Below are 19,463 nucleotides of genomic sequence, written 5' to 3'. Positions count from 1 at the left end.
ACAACCCCCAACATCCCCCCAGCTGAATCCCGTGCCATTAAGGAGCTGAAAACAGACCGCTCTATTGTAATCCTCCCGGCGGATAAAGGCTCCACAACTGTGGTACTTGACTGTGTGGAGTATGTGGCAGAAGGACTGCGTCAACTCTCCGACACCTCAACCTACAAAGCTGTTACCCAGGATCCCATTCCCCCCATCCAGACTGAGCTGCAGAAAATCCTAAAAATCCAAGGTCCCTCACAAGGCCTCACAACGGCTTCCATAGACTTTCTCACTCCACCTGAGCCACGTACCTCTACCTTCTACCCATTACACAAAATCCACAAAGAGAACCATCCTGGCCGTCCCATTGTAGCAGGCTTCAAAGCCCCAACAGAACGTATCTCAGCTCTGGTAGACCAACACCTCCAACCTATCGCCCACAGACTCCCATCCTACATCAAGGACACAAACCACTTCCTAGAACGCCTCAAATCCATTCCCTCTCCCACCTGAAACCTTTCTTGCCTCCTTAGATGCTATATCCATTTACACAAACATCCCACACACCCATGGTCTCTCTGCCATTGAGCACTACCTCTCCCAACGCCCACCCGAAGATCTTCCAAAAACCTCGTTCCTTATCACACTTACCAAATTCATCCTCACCCATAATTACTTCACTTTTGAAGGCCAGACCTACAAACAAATCAGGGGAACTGCCATGGGAACCAGGATGGCTCCGTCCTATGCCAACCTCTTCATGGACCGCGTGGAGGAGGCTTTCCTGAAGACCCAACAGCTGCTTCCCCTGGCCTCGTATAGGTTTATAGATGACATCTTTGTGGTGTGGACTCATGGTGAAGAAACACTCCTTAATTTCCTCCATAACCTCAACTCCTTTTCGAATCTGAATCTCACCTGGTCCCTTCTCCAAAACCCAAGCCACCTTCCTGGATCTTGACCTTCATCTTGTTGAAGTTCACATCCACACCTCTCTCCATATCAAACCCACAAACAAACAACAGTACCTTCACTTTGATAGCTGCCATCCATTCCACATCAAATGCTCCCTTCCCTACAGCCTAGGTATTCGTGGCAAACGTATCTGCTCCAGTGACGAATCCCTCAACAATTACACCAATAACCTGACCAGTGCTTTCCTCTCCCGCAACTATCCTGCAGACCTTGTCCACAAACAGATCTCCCGAGTAATACATTCCTCCCCGTCCAACAACAATATTCCTACCCTCAGACCACACAGAAGCATCCCCCTTGTCACCCAATATTATCCTGGCCTCGAATACATCAATAAATTACTCCGCCATGAAAATGACTTTCTCAAGTCAAGCCTTGAAATGCGATCATGCCTTGGCAATATTCTCCCCACACCACCCAGAGTTGCCTTTCGTCGCCCCCCTAACCTCCGTAACATCCTTGTTAAACCCTACAATATTCCCATACTACCTTCTCTACCCAGCGGCTCCTACCCCTGTAACCGGACCCCGCTGCAAAACCTGCCCCATGCATCCCCCCACAACCACCTACTCCAGCCCCGCTACTGGTAAAACATACACAATTCAAGGCAGGGCCACGTGTGAAACTACACATGTCATTTATCAGCTGACATGTCTGCACTGCACAGCCTTTTACATTGGTATGACAACAACTAAACTGGCTGTGCGAATGAACGGTCACAGACGAACTGTCCGCCTAGGAGATGTCCAATACCCAGTAGCGGAGCATGCCGTCCAGCATAATTCTAGGGACGTAGGAACCTGCTACACTGTATGTGCCATTTGGCTTCTCCCACCCAACACCAGTCCCTCTGAACTGCGCAGATGGGAACTTACACTCCTACACATCCTTTCATCCCGCCATCCCCCTGGACTGAACCTACGTTAAACAACCTCACTCCCATTTACCCTTCAGTCTTCTCCTCTTTCCTTTTCCTCTTTAGCCATTCATGCATCTTTTCATCCAACATATTTATACTATATACCTCTTTACTTCTGTATGCATCATCTTTGGTTTGAAGCTGGCACAGTACTTACAATAGAATATCTTTGGCTTCCCTCTGACAGCCATGCCTCCCTCCTTGCAATCCTCCCTGTTTTCCTTTCTCTGTTGCTTCATAACCTGGGTTGTGAGTAACTAAATCCACTTTCCCTTCTTCCCTTTCTTTCCCCTCTCTGCTCCCTGATGAAGGAACATGTATTCCGAAAGCTAAGAACGTAAATTTTCGGTTGTTTTTTGTGTATCTATCGGCTGTACTGAGCTGAGGTAAGTACTGGCCAGCCCCTCTATCTCTTTGTTGGAAAAGATGAAGAGAAAGTATGTGAGGATCTTGAAAGGGTAATACGGTACATAAAGGAAGATGAATCTTAAAGGGATTGAAATGCGTTTGTAGGGGAGGGAGTGCAAGAAAGGGTTACGGGAAAATATGGGATTGGTACTAGGAATGAGAGAGGAGAAAAATTGAGTTCTACAGTAAGTGACAGGTGGTAATAGTGAATACTCTGTTGACTGATCACAAGAGGAGGAGACATACATGGAAAAGATCCTGGAGGTACAAGAAGGATTCACTTAGATTATCTCATGGTCAGGTAGATATTCCGAAATCAGATGTGTATTGAAGTCTAAGACGTACCTAGGAGCAGATATAGATGCATATATGACATTAGTAATGATGAAGAATAGGTTGAAGTTTAAGAGACTAGTCGTGAAGAATCAGTGCACAAAGAAGTAGGACAGAGAAGTAGTAAGGAAAGTTCTGTGAGGCTATAGACACTGCTGTAGGGAACACCTCAGAAGGCAGTTCAGTTGAAGAGGAATGATCTTCTCTAACAAGAGAATTCGTAGAAGTTGTTCATACAAACATCGCTACGAGGAAGGTAACTGCGAAGAAACCTTCGGTAACAGAAGAAATAGTTCACATGATCAGCGAGAGTTGTAATTACAAAACCTTTCATGAAATTTCAGGAGCACAGAAGTACAGTATGTTGTGGCGTCGCAACTAGTGCGTGATCGCCCATTTGTCTATTATAAGCTTTACTTCAGAATGTATGTGGTCTGCAATGTAAGCCGGGAGAGTGTTATACGCTCAGTAACGGACGGGTTGTGTCCTGCAGACTGACGTCACGACCATCTGTTGCAGCTGCGCGTGTGAAAGCAGTGGAGTAGCGCTGGCAGGCCACTTACATTATACGAAACTGAAAATATTAATAACTAATAAAGGAATAACTTGAGGGACGTCATATTTGATGTACATCGTTCTGTTGTGAAAACAAACAATATGTCAAAGTCTGAGATCAAAAATAGTTGTATTTTGGAAATTAGTAAAATTCCATAAAAAAAACGTAATTTTCCGACAGTCAAGAATTGAAATAAATACAGTGATGTAATAGTTCATCTTCAGTGACTATGTGCGATGATCTGATAACACTTTCAGTGATCACACATAAATTTGGGAAGATTTTTAATTTCAGAAAACCACTGTGACTTTTCTATAATAATAATTTCAAGAATTCTAAGTAAATATGTGTATTGTGTGTTAGGGTGCATGTGAATGGGAATGCCAGTGTGTGAGTATGTGGGACGTTCGGCATTATTAAAAATCATTCATGTAATTCTCTACAGGAACTGGCAAGTGTTCCCTCCACTAGTGCAGGGATCCCCAAACTATTTTGGACAAGTGACCCCTTTTCCAAAATGAACTGTTACCTCAGACCCCCATGGCCAAATTACCTACTTTTAAGATCAACCCCCTTGTTCATAATGGTCCGCTAACTTAAAATTTAACAACTTAAGTGTAAGTAATTTTTTACAAATGCTTTTATACCTGCCTATTTAAAATATGTTGTATGTTGTGTTTGCCACTTTTTCAGTCACTTTACTTCATTTAATTTAGCTATGTAATAACTTTGTAATCTTGAAATAAATGAGTACTTATATGAGTTATTATCGTTCAAGCTCCAACGAATTTCAAAACGCAAATGAACTTTCAACCTAAGTGCAAGCTCGTTAAGTAGTAAAATATCAGGAACATGTTTGGACTTGATCATGAATTCGTTCGTGTTAAATCGCGTAAGCGTCAAATAGAGAGGAAGTCAAAACGCGCCTGAAAGACGTACGCTCACTCTCATTATCTTGCACAAACTTGTCCACACAGACTTGCCGAGTTTTTCATCTTGTACGAACTTGAGACTTTTCATTACTACAACAACGCTATTTCCTACAAAAATATTAATTATTCTTAGTACACGTAACACAACATAAACGATACAGTGCCTACCTATCTTGAAAGTTTTAAATAAGAACTTGTGTTAATTTAATAGGGGTCGATTTATAGACCTCGTCGACCCCCAAAATCAGTTTTCTTTTATGTTGACCCCAAGGGGTCGATATCGACCAGTTTGGGAATCCCTGCACTGGTGGTTCCACTACTAGTGAATGTCGGATGTCCAAGTATGGGTGCTTATGTATAAGACAGCCAGAACATTCGCGACTACATAATAAATTTCCAGATGTAAAGCTTATAGTACATTTTGTTTTGTTTATTTAATTAGAGAGTTTTGCGTTACTTAATTTGATGACGTCAGTGAGCCTAGAGAAGTGGTTGGTGCTTGCTAGATTTGGGCGCGAGCCCCGCCCTAGAAGTGAGTTCTGATTGGTCGTAAATGCTGACAGCCAATGAGAAGCAAGACGGGTGGCCGCCTAGCGAGGAGATATAGTTTTGAGTGAGGGAGAGTGAGACGGGAGTCGCGAGCTAGCTGTGGTTGGAGACGGTTATGCCGGATGTGACTCTTCGCATTACGTGTAAGATGAAGTCTTGGGATGACTTCCGCGTTATGGTCCAGTGTTAATGGTATCTGGTAGTGACCAGCAACTGTTTATGAAAACTTTAGAGTGTTGTGATAATTCGTTCCGAAAAACTGAAAGTACGTTTTCATTGTGTCCGTGTGTTTGTATTGTATACAATCTTGACGAAATTTTGCACACTATACCTTGAAACCAAGAGTAAGGTCACAGTCTACATAAAATTTCGTAGGGTGCATGGCAGAGGTTACTTTACCTAACGGAATTCGACAAATTGTACGTTTTTATTCGTATCTTGATGAACTTTCTCACACTTGATATTCAAAGCAGGATGAAGGGCGCTGTCTGCTTAAAATTCTGAATGGTGCATGGCGGAGGGTACTTTACTTACACACTTCTACACCAACCTACAGTTTTATTCGGATCTTGAAGAAATTTTGCACATTTGACCACCAAGAGGAACATCACTGCCTACATAATATTTCGGACACCCATGGAATAGAGTACCTTACGAAAGATTTTGACATCGTTTGCGGCCTCATAAACAAACGAAAACGTTTCCTATGCGCACTTGAGCTCTGTTTCGTTCAAATGGTTCAAATGGTTCAAATGGCTGTGAGCACTACGCGACTTAACTTCTGAGGTAATCAGTCGCCTAGAACTTAGAACTAATTAAACCTAACTAACCTAAGGACATCACACACATCCATGCGCGAGGCAGGATTCGAACCTGCGACCGCAGCGGTCGCTCGGTTCTGGACTGTAGCGCCTAGAACCACACGGCCACTCCGGCCGGCTCTCTGTTTCGTTACCAGCACGTCTTCGCCAGTTGTCAATTTTTTTCAATCTGACAAAAGTTCGACCTATTCATGTGCTGCCCCCACCGTTGCGATAAATGAACTGCGCGATAACTACCTGGCTACTCTAGTCACGGTAGCTTGATAGCGCAACCTGTTGTCAGGCGCAGCAAGCTGAGCGGGTCCCGTGCAGCTTGGCAGGCCTGCGGGAACCAAGGTAGCCCGGGCTTGCGGGAGCCCAAGTCGGCCGCAGTTTACGTTGCGGCAGGCTGGCCTGCATGAATGCTTGCAGAGGAGCTAGGGGCAAGAAGGCTGCAAGGGGAATTTGTGCGCCTCTAATTGTGTTACAAGTAATTGGTTCGGAATTTGGGAAGGTAAAAGTTCTGGCTGTTTTAGGTATGGTGATAACTGTGAGCTGAAAGTTTAGTAATTTTCGTAAATGTGGGCTGATGATCTTGCTTCACGGTAATAAAGATCTATTGAAGGTTTAAATTTGAACTTCATGTTTAAAGTACGAGTGACATCCCCTTTCCGAATCATTTCTTTAAAGTGCATAGAAAATTTTCAGCAAATTTTACATTTAGCGGCCTGCGGCGTATAGCTATGAGGTTACAGTTCCTTCAACACTGCTGTTCTGTGATCTCGTAAGTAGCTGCAGTCAGGAGTTTACGCGCGAAGATCTACCGCTGTAAAGAGGTAGGTGAACAAAAATTGTATAAGAAATTGCATTGCAAGAGCAACGTATAATCCGTCGCAACTGGTGCATCGCACGCACGCACGTAAAAATCCGTCGCAATGTGATCAAAGATATCTGGACACATGGCTGAAAATGAGTTACAATTTCGTGAGGCCCTCCAACGGTAATGTTAGAATTCAATATGGTGTTGGCCCACCCTTAGCCTTGAAGACAGCTTCCATTCTCGCAGGTACGCGTTCAATTGGATGCTGAAAGCTTTCTTGGGGAATGGCACCCCATTCTTCACGGAGTGCTGCACTGTGGAGAGGGATCGATGTCGGTCGATGAGGCCTGGCACGAAGTCGGCTTTCCAAAACTAACCACTGCCCCAAAGGCCGTGCGTTTATGAACAGGTGCTCCATCGTGTTGAAAGATGTAGTCGCCATCCCCGAATTACTCTACAACAGAGGAAGCAAGGTGCTTAAAACACCAGTGTAGGCCTGTGCTGTGATAGTGCCACGCAAAACAACAAGGGGCGTAAGTCCGCTCCGTGAAAAACAGGACCACACCATAACACCACCGCCTCCGAATTTTACTGTTGGCACTACACACACTGGCAGATGACGTTCACCGGGCATTCGCCATACCCACACCCTGCCGTCTGATCGCCACATTGTGTACGTTATTCGGCACTTCACTTTCCACTGTCTAGTTGTCCATTGTTTACGCTGCTTACACCCAGCGAGGCGTCGTTTGGCTTTTACCAGCGTGATGTGTGGCTTATGAGCAGCCGCTCGACCATGAAATCCAAGTTTTCTCACCTCACAGTAGTAGTAGAGGGGTTTTGGGCGCGCGACAGCAAGGTCTTCAGCGCCCGTTCAGTAACTGTGAGAGACGGGTGTCAAGAAAAATCCCAGAACAGGAATATAAAACGAAACAGAAAACGTGGGTAACAATCGTTGAAAAACATGTGCTCACCCACACCAAAGCGTGGGATGAAGCAGAGCGTCAGCAGTAAAACATGGACAACACAGGAAGAAAATGATAGAGGGAGCTAAAACAATGTAGCAGATGGAAGTGGCTGGCTGACCGCAAGGAAAAAAGGGGACGAGTCAGCCACTCTGCAGTACACTAAAACCTCCAGCCTAAAAGTTTGGGCCAGAGTCCAGACACATCACGAAGCTTAAAAACCCTAGACACTCACAGTACTTGCAGTGGATCCTGACGCAGTTTAGAATTCCTGTGTGATGGTCTGGATAGATGTCTGCCTGTTACACATTACGACCTTTTACCACTGTCGGCGGACTCTGTTGGTCAACAGACGAGGTCGGCCTGTACGCTTTTGTGCTGTACGTGGCCCTTCACGTTTCCACTTCTCTATGATATCGAGAACAGTGGACCTAGAGATGTTTATGAGTATGGAAATCTCATATGACACAAGTGACACCCAATCACCTGACCACATTCGAAGTCCGTGAGTTCCGCGGAGCGCCCCATTCAGCTCTCTCACGGTGTCTACTGAAGTCGGTGATATGGAGTAGCTGGCAGTAGGTGGCAGCACAATGCACCTAATATGAAAAAAAGTATGTTTTTGTTGGTGTCCGGATACTTTTGATCACATAGTGTATAAGTCACTTTGGAAGTTTAGGGAAGCTAAGGCTAAGTGGCTGTAGGGAAAAGTGAAGAAATAGAAAGAGACATGGTCGTCGGAAGGGTGGATTTAGCATATAGAAAAGTCAAAACAACTTACATTGAAATAGAAGGAGGTTGTCAACATCAAGAGTGGCAGGGGAGAGCGACTGTGAGGGAAGAGGCCGGTGGAAAGAGTGTATATTGAGGTCCTCTAGTAGCGGGGGGAATCGTCTGATGACGTGATAAAAGGAGAAGCAGGTGTCAGTATACGATAGACAGGGTATCCCCTGTTAGAATTTAATACAACTTTGAAATACAAGATCGAGTGAGACAGTAGGGATAGATACCTGTATCATTGGGGGAGTGGCAACCAAGCTGTATTCGATGTTGGTGTGTAGAAACTATCAGCCTGGCGATCAGACTTCCGCAAAAACGTTTTCCGCTCAATTGCGAAGGTAACTGATAGGTGCCAGGATAATCGCCCACATCAATTGGAACTCGCCACTCTGTTCCTAGAACCACTTGGTCACACTCGTAGCCTTGTGACCTGAGGTGAAATATCAGCGTAGGACACTGTATACAAATAGCTAGACTATATTCATGCAGTATTTGAGAATGAGAGCTCTTAGTGACGCTCAACAAACTTCTAACGTAATTTTAAGCCTTCACCAATGTTTTTTTCGCTGACACCTCCCACAAAAATATGAACGAAAAATAATGTGTCATTAATTCTTCACTATTAAATCTGTTTGTATCACATTTTACAGGCGGTATTCGCCTGGACTGAGTGTACCTCCAGAATTATATCATTTTACGACATATAATCTAGGAGATACGGCGTCATAAAAACTGAGATGCGTGAGGAACTGCGGTATCATGCATGGCATTTTAGTTTTTATTACTTGTCTACTACTAACTCTATTCGCAACATATTTTGTATACAGTGTTCTCACATATGAATGTACGTGCAGAATTATATCATTATACGACACATACTTCAGGAGATATTGGCGAACTTCGCACAAGATACAGAGAAAGAATGTGTTAAATAAAAGTGACGTGCGTACACGGGCGAAGTCGAGGGTGAAAAACTACTCCTAAACCTCTGGTAAGATTACAACGAAATTTGGTACAAATATGTATTACTATTGGAAACAAACGCTGTGAATATAAGAACTACCAACCTCTTATTCGAGTGGGAGTGATAAGTTGGTGGTGAACAGACAGAGAATGGGTAGGAGGAGATGGACAGAGAGGTTGGAGAGGATATGGACAGTGAGAGAGAGGGGGGGGGGGGGGATTAGATGGATGGAGAGACGGATGAGTGTGAAATGAACAGAGATTGACGGGATCAGGAAACAGAGGACGGACTGAGTAAGAGATGGACAGAGAAAGGGTGGAGGAGGGACGAGGACATGGACAGAAAATGAGGGAGGGAAGAGATGGATTAATACAAGGTGGGAATAAATACATACCCAAGCAACGCCGGATACTCAGCGAGTTCTGACTAAAATAGGAGGAAGCTGTATGGCAAGGCGGGAAATATACGATATGTACAAGAGACAGGAGGGAATTAATAAAACTGCAAGACCAAGAACGAAGTGCTGTGATTAAAAAGGATGTAAGACAGGGATGTAGTCTTTCGCACCCTTCTGTTCAATCTATGCACCGAAGAAGGAAAGACGGAAATAAAAGAAAGATTCAAGTGCGGGATTGAAACGCATTGTGAAAGGATGTCAAGGATAAGGTTCGCTGACGACAGTGCTGTGATAGAATGAGATTTTTCACTCTGCAGCGGAGTGTGCGCTGATATGAAACTTCCTGGCAGATTAAAACTGTGTGCCGCACCGAGACTCGAACTCGGGACCTTTGCCTTTCTCGGGCAAGTGCTCTACCATCTGAGCTACTCAAGCTCGACTCACGCCCCATCCTCACTTTCCGCTGCAGAGTGAAAATCCCATTCTGGAAACATCCCTGTGGCTAAGCCATGTCTCCGCAATATCCTTTCTTCCAGGAGCGCTAGTTCTGCAAGATTCGCAGGAGAGCTTCTATGAAGTTTGGAAGGTAGGAGACGAGGTACTGGCGGAAGTAAAGCTGTGAGGACGGGGCGTGAGTCGTGCTTCGGTAGCTCAGTTGGCAGAGCACTTGCCCGCGAAAGGCAAAGGTCCCGAGTTCGAGTCTCGGTCCGGCACACAGTCTTAATCTGCCAGGAAGTTTCATTGCTAGTTGAAGGCAGAGCGAAGCTCGGAGGACGTAGAGAGCAAACTATCAAAGGCGATTGAATACTCGTGGTCGTTAGGAGTGCACTAGTAGGTAACAGATATAGGCCCTTTAGGAAGAACTTTATGCATAGTGAATGATGGAGTGTGGGAAAACCGTAACAGAAGAGAATCGAAGTGTTTGACATGCAGTGCTACAGAAGAAAGTTGAAAATTAGGTGAACTGATAAGGCAAGGAATGAGGAGGTTCTCCGCATTATCGTCGAGGAGGCGAACAAGAAGAAGGGACAGCATTACAGCACACGTGTTAAAACATAAAGGAATAATGTCCAGGGTACTAGATGGAACTGTAGCGGCTAAAAACTGTAGGAGATTTGAATGTGCGCTATAATAATTCAGGATACCATATGCAAGCGCTACACCTGCGTTAAAGTGATTGGTAGTGGAAAGTATTTGTCGCCTACTGTCTGACATCAGATCTACTCAGAAGACCGATGACTCGAAAAAAAGTTGAAGTTCAGTTTAATATAGAGGAGCTCGGCAAGGGTTTCCCCCGGCGGTGTTTACGTCGCGTTGACGTCAGAAGGACAGTCTTTAAATAAAATGTCTCTTTCCTTTAGTTTCGTCTCTTCGCGTAGCTTGCACCCTCTGGCTCTCCCGACGTATCTCCTTTACTCCACACACACACACACACACACACACACACACACACTTTCTCTTTCTCTCTCTCTCTCTCTCTCTCTCTCTCTCTCTCTCTTCCCAACCCCCTCCCACCTATGTGTCTGGGGTTGGGGGGGGGGGGGGGGGGAGTGGCCGAGCGGTTCTAGGCGCTACAGTCGGGAACTGCGCGACCGCTACGGTCGCAGGTTCGAATCCTGCCTCGGGCATGGATGTGTGTGATGTCCTTAGGTTAGTTAGGTTTAAGTAGTTTCAAGTTTTAGGGGACTGATGACCTCAGCAGTCAAGTCCCATAGTGCTCAGAGCCATTTGAACCATTTTGTGTGTGTGTGTGTGTGTGTGTGTGTGTGTGTGTGTGTGTGAGAGAGAGAGAGAGAGAGAGAGAGAGAGAGAGAGAGAGAGAGAGAGATTCAGACACTCGGTAAACAAGCCACGAACCGGCCGCTGTGGCCGAGCGGTTCTGGGCGCTTCAGTCAGGAACCGCGCTGCTGCTACGGTCGCAGGTTCTAATCTTGCCTCTGACATAGACTTGTGTGATGTCCTTAGGTTAGTTAGGTGCAAGTAGTTCTAAATGTAGGCGACTGATAACCTCAGATGTTAAGTTCCATAGTGTTTACAGCCATTTGAACCATTTTGAAAAGTAATACCTCCGAATTTTTTATGTGGAAGCTCTTAGACCTCTTTACATAACATACTTTATTAATATTCTATACATTTATTTCTCAACACCGTCACTTTGGCAACGAACACGTTTATCCTAACGAGAGACCTGTTTGTTGTACCGTCACTGAAGAATGTTTGACTATGTTGACCGAGGCAGATCCTCACTTCTTCTTGCACCGCTCCATCGCTACCGAAGTGAAGTGTTCAGAAACAGATGAAAATCGGATGGGGTGACGTCGGGGAATTATACACTACTGGCCATTAAATTGCTCCACCACGAAGATGACGTGTACAGACGCGAAATTTAACCGACAGGAAGAAGATGCTGTGATATGAAAATGAATAGCTTTTCAGAGGATTCACACAAGGTTGGCGCCGGTGGCGACACCTACGACGTGCTGACATGAGGAAAGTTTCCAACCGATTTCTCATACACAAACAGCAGTTGACCGGCGTTGTCTGGTGAAACGTTGTTGTAATGCATCGTGTAAGGAGGAGAAATGCGTACCATCACGTTTCCGATTATGATAAAGGACGGATTGTAGCCCATCGCGATTGCGGTTCATCGTATCGTGTCATTGGTGCTCGCGTTGGTCGAGATCCAATGACTGTTGGCAGAATATGGAATCAGTGGGTTCAGGAGGGTAATACGGAACGCCGTGCTGGATCCCAACGGCCTCGTATCACTAGCAGTCGAGATGACAGGCATCGTATCCGCGTGCCTGTAACGGATCGTGCAGCCACGTCTCGATCCCTGAGTCAACAGATGGGCACGTTTGCGAGACAACAACCATCTCCACGGACAGTTCGACGATGTTTGCAGCAGCACGGACTAGCAGCTCGGAGACCACGGCTGCGGTTACCCTTGACGCTGCATCACATACAGCAGCACCTGCGATGGTGTACTCGACGTCGAACCTGGGTGCACGAATGGCAAAATGTCATTTTTTCGGATGAATCCAGGTTCTGTTTACAGCATGATGATGGTCGCATCCGTGTTTGGCAACATCACAGTGAATGCACATTGGAAGCGTGTATTCGTCATCGCCATACTGGCGTATCACCTAGTGTGATGGAATGGTGTGCCATTGGTTACACCTCTCGATCACCTCTTGTTCGCACTGACGGAACTTTGAACAGTGGACGTTACATTTCAGATCTGTTACGACCCGTACAGCCAAGGGTCATTCGATCCCTGCGAAACCCTACATTTCAGCAGGATAATGCACGACCGCATGTTGCAGGTCCTGTACGGACCTTTGTGGATATAGAAAATGTTCGACTGCTGCCCTGGCCAGCACATTCTCCAGATCTCTCACCAAATTAAAACGTCTGGTCAATGGTGGCCGAGCAACTGCCTCGTCACAATACGCCAGTCACTACTCTTGATGAACTGTGGTATCGTGTTGAAGCTGCATGGGCAGCTGTACCTCTACACGCCATTCTAGCTCTGCTTGATTCAATGCCCAGGCGTATCAAGGCTGTTATTACGGCCAGAGGTGGTTGTTGTGGGTACTGATTTCTCAGGATCTATGCACTCAAATTGCGTGAAAATGTAATCACGTGTCAGTTCTAGTACAATATATTTGTCCAATGAATAGCCGTTTATCATCTGCATTTCTTCTTGGTGTAGCAATTTTAATGGCCAGTAGTGTATATGGACGATGATCGATGACAGAGAACGCAAGGCCTTCTGATTGTTGTAGACGTGGTATTGTTCGTGTGTGATCTGGCATTGCCACGGTGAAGGAGGGGATGTGTTCATTAACTCTTCTAATTCGTGCTTTCAGTTTTCGGAGGGTCTCTTAGTACGTTGCAGAGTTTGTGGTGGCGCCTTTATGCATGAATTCCAGTTGCATCACAACTCTAACATTCCAGAATAGTGTTGGCATGACTTAGGTTGCTGATCTCATGGTCTTGAACTTTTTTAGCGTCAGTTTCTTTGTGGCGATAATCCGTTGGTGCTCTCTTGTTGTCGGTGTTAAAAAGGGTGAAACTAACTTGTATTGTCTGTCACGATGACGTTAAGCATCTCACCACTCTCACGCTGAAAATGCAAAAGAAATTGTTGGCGTATGTCCAGTCTCTTCTGTTTCATGTAAAGAGGTAGCTTTCGGTCCACCCACCGTGCACACAATTTTCTGTACCGCAGTTCTGCAATGCCGTTTTGGATTAGCCGAGCGTTCTGAGGCGCTGCAGTCATGGACTGTGCGGCTGGTCCCGGCGGTGGTTCGAGTCCTCCCTCGGGCATGGATGTGTGTGTTTGTCCTTAGGATAATTTAGGTTAAGTAGTGTGTAAGCTTATGGAGTGATTACCTTAGCAGTTAAGACCCATAAGATTACTCACATTTGAACAGTTCTGCAATGATCGCCTGTGCACGCTCTCGTAATACGCCACACGTACCTCAGAGGCGTTTCTGTGTTATCCGACCATTTTCAAAAATGGTTCAAATGGCTCTGAGCACTATGGGACTTAACATCTACTGGTCATCAGTCCCCTAGAACTTAGAACTACGTAAACCTAACTAACCTAAGGACAACAGTCATCATGAGGCAGAGAAAATCCCTGACTCCGCCGGGAATCGAACCCGGGAACCCGGGCGATGGAAGCGAGAACGCTACCGCACGAGCACGAGCTGCGGACTCCGATGATTTTCTCTGAAGAGTCCATCAACCCGGTTCCAATGAGCCGCGTTGGTTGCCGTATGCGTTCGTCCACTCCGTCATACCCGTTGAGGTTGTCACCACCATTGCCTTCATTTCGAGCACGAACAACCCAATGTATCACGGTACTGATGCCTATACAAGCACCACAGAACACAGTACGTTGTTGAGGATTTCAATTGAAGGCACGTTTTCTGCGGTTCAAAACTGTACTACAGCACACACTGAATCTGACTTAACGATAATAGTTTCGTAGCACACAGGCAAGTTACTCGCTACAATACGGAGCTCCCTAGCGGCAGACGGTCTCTACTTGCATCAGCGAAGCGTGAGAGTCGACCTAATAATATCCATCGCTTATACTATGAAGAGCCAAAGAAACCGGTACACCTGTCTAATATCTTATAGGCCCCCCGCGAGCACGCAGAAGTGCTGCAACACGACGTGTCTGAACTAGTGCTGGAGGGAGACGACACCATGAAACCTGCAGGGCTGTCCGTAAATCCGTCAGAGTACGAGAGGGTGGAGATCTCTTCTGAACAACACATTGCAAGGGGGCGGCGGTTGGGTTAGGTTGGTTTGTCGAAGACACCAAACAGCGAGGTCATCGGTCTCATTGGATTAGCGAAGGATGGGGATGGAAGTCGGCCGTGCCCTTTCAAAAGGAGCCTGAAGCGATTTAGGGAAATCACGCAAAACCTAAATCAGGATGGCCGGACGCGGGTTTGAACCGTCGCCCTCCCGAATGCGAGTCCAGTGCACAAACCGCTCCGCTACCTCGTTCAGTACATTGCAAGGCATCCCATATATGCTAAATAGTATTCATGTCTGCGGAGGTTTCCTGGACCCAGCCTGTAGCAATTCTGGACGTGAGGGGTGTCGCATTGTCCTGCTGGAATTTCCCAAGTCCGTCGGAATGCACAATGGACTTGAATGGATGGAGATGGTCAGACACGATGCCTACGTACGTGTCACCTGTCAGAATCGTATCTAGACGTATCAGGGATCCCATATGACTCCAACTGAACACACCCCGCACCATTACAGAACCTCCATCAGTTTGAACAGTCCCACACTGACATGCAGGATCCGTGGTTTCATGAGGTGGTCTCCATACCCGTACACGTCCGTCCGCTCGATACAATTTGAAAGGAGACTCGTCTGACCACGCAACAAGTTTCCAGGCATCAACAGTCCGATGTCGGTGTTGACGGGCCCAAATTATGCGTAAAGCTTTGTGTCGTGCAGTCATCAAGGGTACACGAGTGGGCCTTCGGCTCCGAAAGTCCATATCGATGGTGTTTCGTTGAATGGTTCGCAAGCTGTTGATATCCCAGCATTGAAATGTGCAGCAATTTGCGGAAGGGGTACACTTCAGTCACACTGAACGATTCTTTAAATGAAACAACAAGTTTACTGTTACGAGTCACCGTTTTTATTATTTCCACGACGCGTTTCAAAGGTTTAAACCTCCATCACCGGGTGGATTAACATTCGTTAGTATGACATTTGTGTGTGCGCTTTGTGTTATGATGTTTTGCATGAACTTGTGGCACTGCCTCCAGTGGTCACAGGTTCCTTTCGCTGTCGTAACACATCACATGTATACTGCCAGTGCCACAAGAGTTCCTTATAAAAGCGTAACACAACACACACACACACACACACACACACACACACACACACACACACACACAAATGTCATACTAACTAATGTTAATCCACCCTATAATGGAGGTTTAAACCTTTGAAACGCGTCGTGGAAACAATAAAAAAAGGTGGCGTCGTGGAAACAATAAAAAAGGTGACTGGTAACAGTAAACTTGTTGTTTCATTTAATGTCAATAACAGTCACGGTAAAGCCTAACCTAAAATGTTCGCATTTAAACTGAACGATTCTCTTCAGTCGTCGTTGGTCCCGTTCCTGCAGGATCTTTTCCCGGCCGCAGCAATGTCGGAGATTTGATGTTGTGCCGGATTCCTGATATCCACGGTACACTCGTGAAATGGTCGTACGGGAAAATTCCCAATTCATCGTTACGTCGGAGATGCTGTGTCCCATCGCTCGTGCGCCGACTTCAACACCACGTTCCAACTCACTTCAATCTTGATAACCGGCCATTGCAGCAGCAGTGACCGATCGAACAACTGCGCCAAGCACTTGTTGTCTTATACAGGGTGTTACATAAAGGTACGGTCAAACTTTCAGGAAACATTACTCACACACAAATAAAGAAGAGATGTTATGTGGACATGTGTCAGGAAACGCTTAATTTCCATGTTACAGCTCATTTTCGTTTCTTCCACCTACGCTCATGGAGCACGTTGTCATGATTTCATACGGGATACTCTACCTGTGCTGCTAGAACATGAGCCTTTACAAGTACGACACAACATGTGGTTCATGCACAATGGAGCTCCTGCACATTTCAGTCGAAGTGTTCGTACGCTTCTCAACAACAGATTCCGTCGCATGGAATCCCTGATGCGATGATGCAGCCCTGGAGAATGGCGTATTGTATCATAGCCGTCCACAATACGAGCACGAAGAGTCTCAACATTTGGTATCGGGGTTGAGTAGACAAGAGCTTTCAAATGCCCCCATAAATGAAAGTCAAGAGGGTTGAGGTCAGGAGAGCGTGGAGGCCACGGAATTGGTCCGCCTCTACCAATCCATCGGTCGCCGAATCTCTTGTTGAGAAGCGTACGAACACTTCGACTGAAATGTGCAGGAGCTCCATTGTGCATGAACCACATGTTGTGTCGTACTTGTAAAGGCTCATGTTCTAGCAGCACAGGTAGAGTATCCCGTATGAAATCATGACAACGTGCTCCATGACCGTAGGTGGAAGAAACTAAAGTGAGCTGTAACATGGAAATTAAGCGTTTCCGGACACATGTCCACGTAACATTTTTTCTTTCTTTGTGTGTGAGGAATGTTTCCTGAAAGTTTGGCCGTACCTTTTTGTAACACCCTGCATAGGAGTTGCCGACCGCAGCGCCGTATTCTGCCTGTTCACATATCTCTGTATTTGAATAAGCATGCCTATACCATTTTCTTTATCGCTTCATTGTATACAAGTATTGAGAACAGGATAAAAATTGTGGAGGAATTATTTTTCAGTACTGTCTCTTCTGTGCCTTCACAAGCTGTAATGATAGTTTTTCTCACAGGTTTCTAATTGGGGATAAGAGAGACGCCACAAACGTAGGGTTTAACTCGGTCCGCTCTGAACGTGTTACGTAGCTCACACGGGGTTGGTGGGGAGTTTGTGATGTTGAGTGCCTTCTTGCCAGGTGTTTTGGTAGCTCTGGTTGCTGACTGTTGTGTGGTAAGAGTTCAGCTAGCCCTGTTTGTTGCAGGGGCTGCCTCAACGGGCTGCGCGCGGCCGGGGACGGCTGGTCTACGTCCGCGTCGTCGACGCTGCCGGAGGTGAGTACCTGGCTAGCTTGCTACTGCTCTCATCTGTTCGACTTGATCCGCCGCTGTAAATGTTGACATTCCGGGATCAGCACCATATTCTATCCGTGGAAGTGCCATTTTGTGTAGCTGTTAGTGAAAAACCATCTTCGTACCTCGGTCGTTTATTCTTGCTTCAAACTTAAAGATGTGTTGCGGATTGTGCGCCGATTTTCAATGGTTTCCTGCGTTAGAAAACTGCCCGTACACCCTTGCACGACTTCGGCTGTGTTGAGGTAACATGGGAGCAGAGTCTGTGTGCAGTGTCTGCCCTGTGCTGAGGATTGTCTTCGGTGGTGCAGGCAGAGTAACAGCTTCGCCAGTAGTGCAGCAATGGCACTTGTATAGCAATAGTAGTGCAGCGAGAGCACTTCTATAGCAATACCAGCACACGTAGCCACTGGCGATGCCTTAATAAACTAAGCCGCAAGGCGTCTGGGGAAACAAATACTGCATTTGTTCAGTTCCTGTGGTGTGCGTACTGTAAGACCTTCGGTACACACACCATCAGATTATTTGACCTGTCGCTCTAACGAAGTAGGCGAGTGTCAACAATATGTCTCGTGGTCTTATCGAGGCGTGTTTATCTTCTGCCGTTAGGTCAGATGATAGAAATGCCACTTGCACGCTTAGAGTAGCACATTGACGCTGACCAACTTCAAACAGAACTTGATCAATTTTCACACATATTTATTAAAATAATAGCAATCATAAACCTTACTTAACTTGGTTTTGAATACTATTTACAATTGACAATCTGAAGTTCCTTTGGTATTGGTACGCTAATCGTATTCCCACATATCTCTGATACTTGACATAGTGTCTATACATTTATCTTCATGGCTATGTACAGGAATATGGTACTCTTATTAGGCGCAGACTGAAACTTGACTATAGACTGGTACAGACAAATGTAGACTGGTGCAGACAGGTGCGGATAAATGCATACTCATACAGACTAACGCAGACTGACTGATCGGAGGTCTATACACTTTTTATAAAACCTCGAGCGTTCAGGTATCACTGCGCGAGTGTGATCCGCGAGGAGAAAAGGTTCTACGTTAGCAGCAATACCATTGGCTGCGTTACATATTAATACGCGGATCGGCGAAAGCAGAATTTGGTCCGTCTCTAAGGCAGCGCCATCTCGTAGTGCAGAGACGGACGAGCGCTGCACCTGCGCTGTTGTGCTTCGCGGGGCGCGCTCTAGTGGGCAAGTTTTGTACGCGCTGACTACGCGGAACTATGTACACAACAGTTCCATACAGACAACCCTAACCTAAACATCATTAATATATAATTTTTTGAATGATTTCGTGATGCCTTCGGCTGCCATTCTCTTTATTTCATGTCCGATCCAGGCCTTAGGTCATTTTCAAGTATTTTGTGGATGACAACTTTGTTTGTGTGGCCATCCTCCGCAGGATGCATGTAAATAGTTGTTTTGCAAATCAAACTGCCTTTTCCTGCTGCTGGTTACTTCATTTATCCCATAACCGTTCCTGTTCTAAGGCATCATCAGTGGGATGATTTGCTGGTCTGCGTTTCCTCACATCTGGTCTGAAGGTCGCACTACCACTTTTATCACTGCAGTATATTCACGTCTTTGTGTTCACGCCACCCACACACTGTTCACCATGTTTCTCACTCTTTTTTGTGGTGGACTACCGTACTTTTGTCACTCGATCGAACTTTTTCGTCGTAAACTTCTTTTCACAGCGTAAATATTGCGACTCCCTATATATTGCAATCCAGACTCACAGAATAAAGTTGTTGCTCATGAATGCACAATGGATTTGAAATACTCCACATACGAGAATTTTGCGATTTCGTGTACCCGGATAAATGAAACCATGCCTCATCAGTGAAAACCGCTT

General features: G+C 45.9%; 1 protein-coding gene across 4 annotated transcripts in view; it reads left to right on the top strand.

Annotated features, from left to right (window-relative positions):
• The window catches only part of LOC126293451 (uncharacterized), a 693,872-nt gene that overhangs the window by 334,303 nt on the left and 340,106 nt on the right, over nucleotides 1-19,463 (top strand). For all 4 annotated transcript variants that reach the window (XM_049986686.1, XM_049986685.1, XM_049986684.1 and 1 more), the window contains exon 4: nucleotides 17,490-17,559. In XM_049986686.1, the coding sequence (XP_049842643.1) occupies nucleotides 17,490-17,559 (70 nt within the window). The remainder of the gene's footprint in view (nucleotides 1-17,489; nucleotides 17,560-19,463) is intronic.

The sequence above is a fragment of the Schistocerca gregaria genome, chromosome 10 (genome assembly GCF_023897955.1).
Source record: "Schistocerca gregaria isolate iqSchGreg1 chromosome 10, iqSchGreg1.2, whole genome shotgun sequence".
NCBI lineage: Eukaryota > Metazoa > Arthropoda > Insecta > Orthoptera > Acrididae > Schistocerca > Schistocerca gregaria.
Note: the sequence above shows the minus strand (reverse complement) of the source record. Positions and strands in the feature narration are given on the sequence as shown.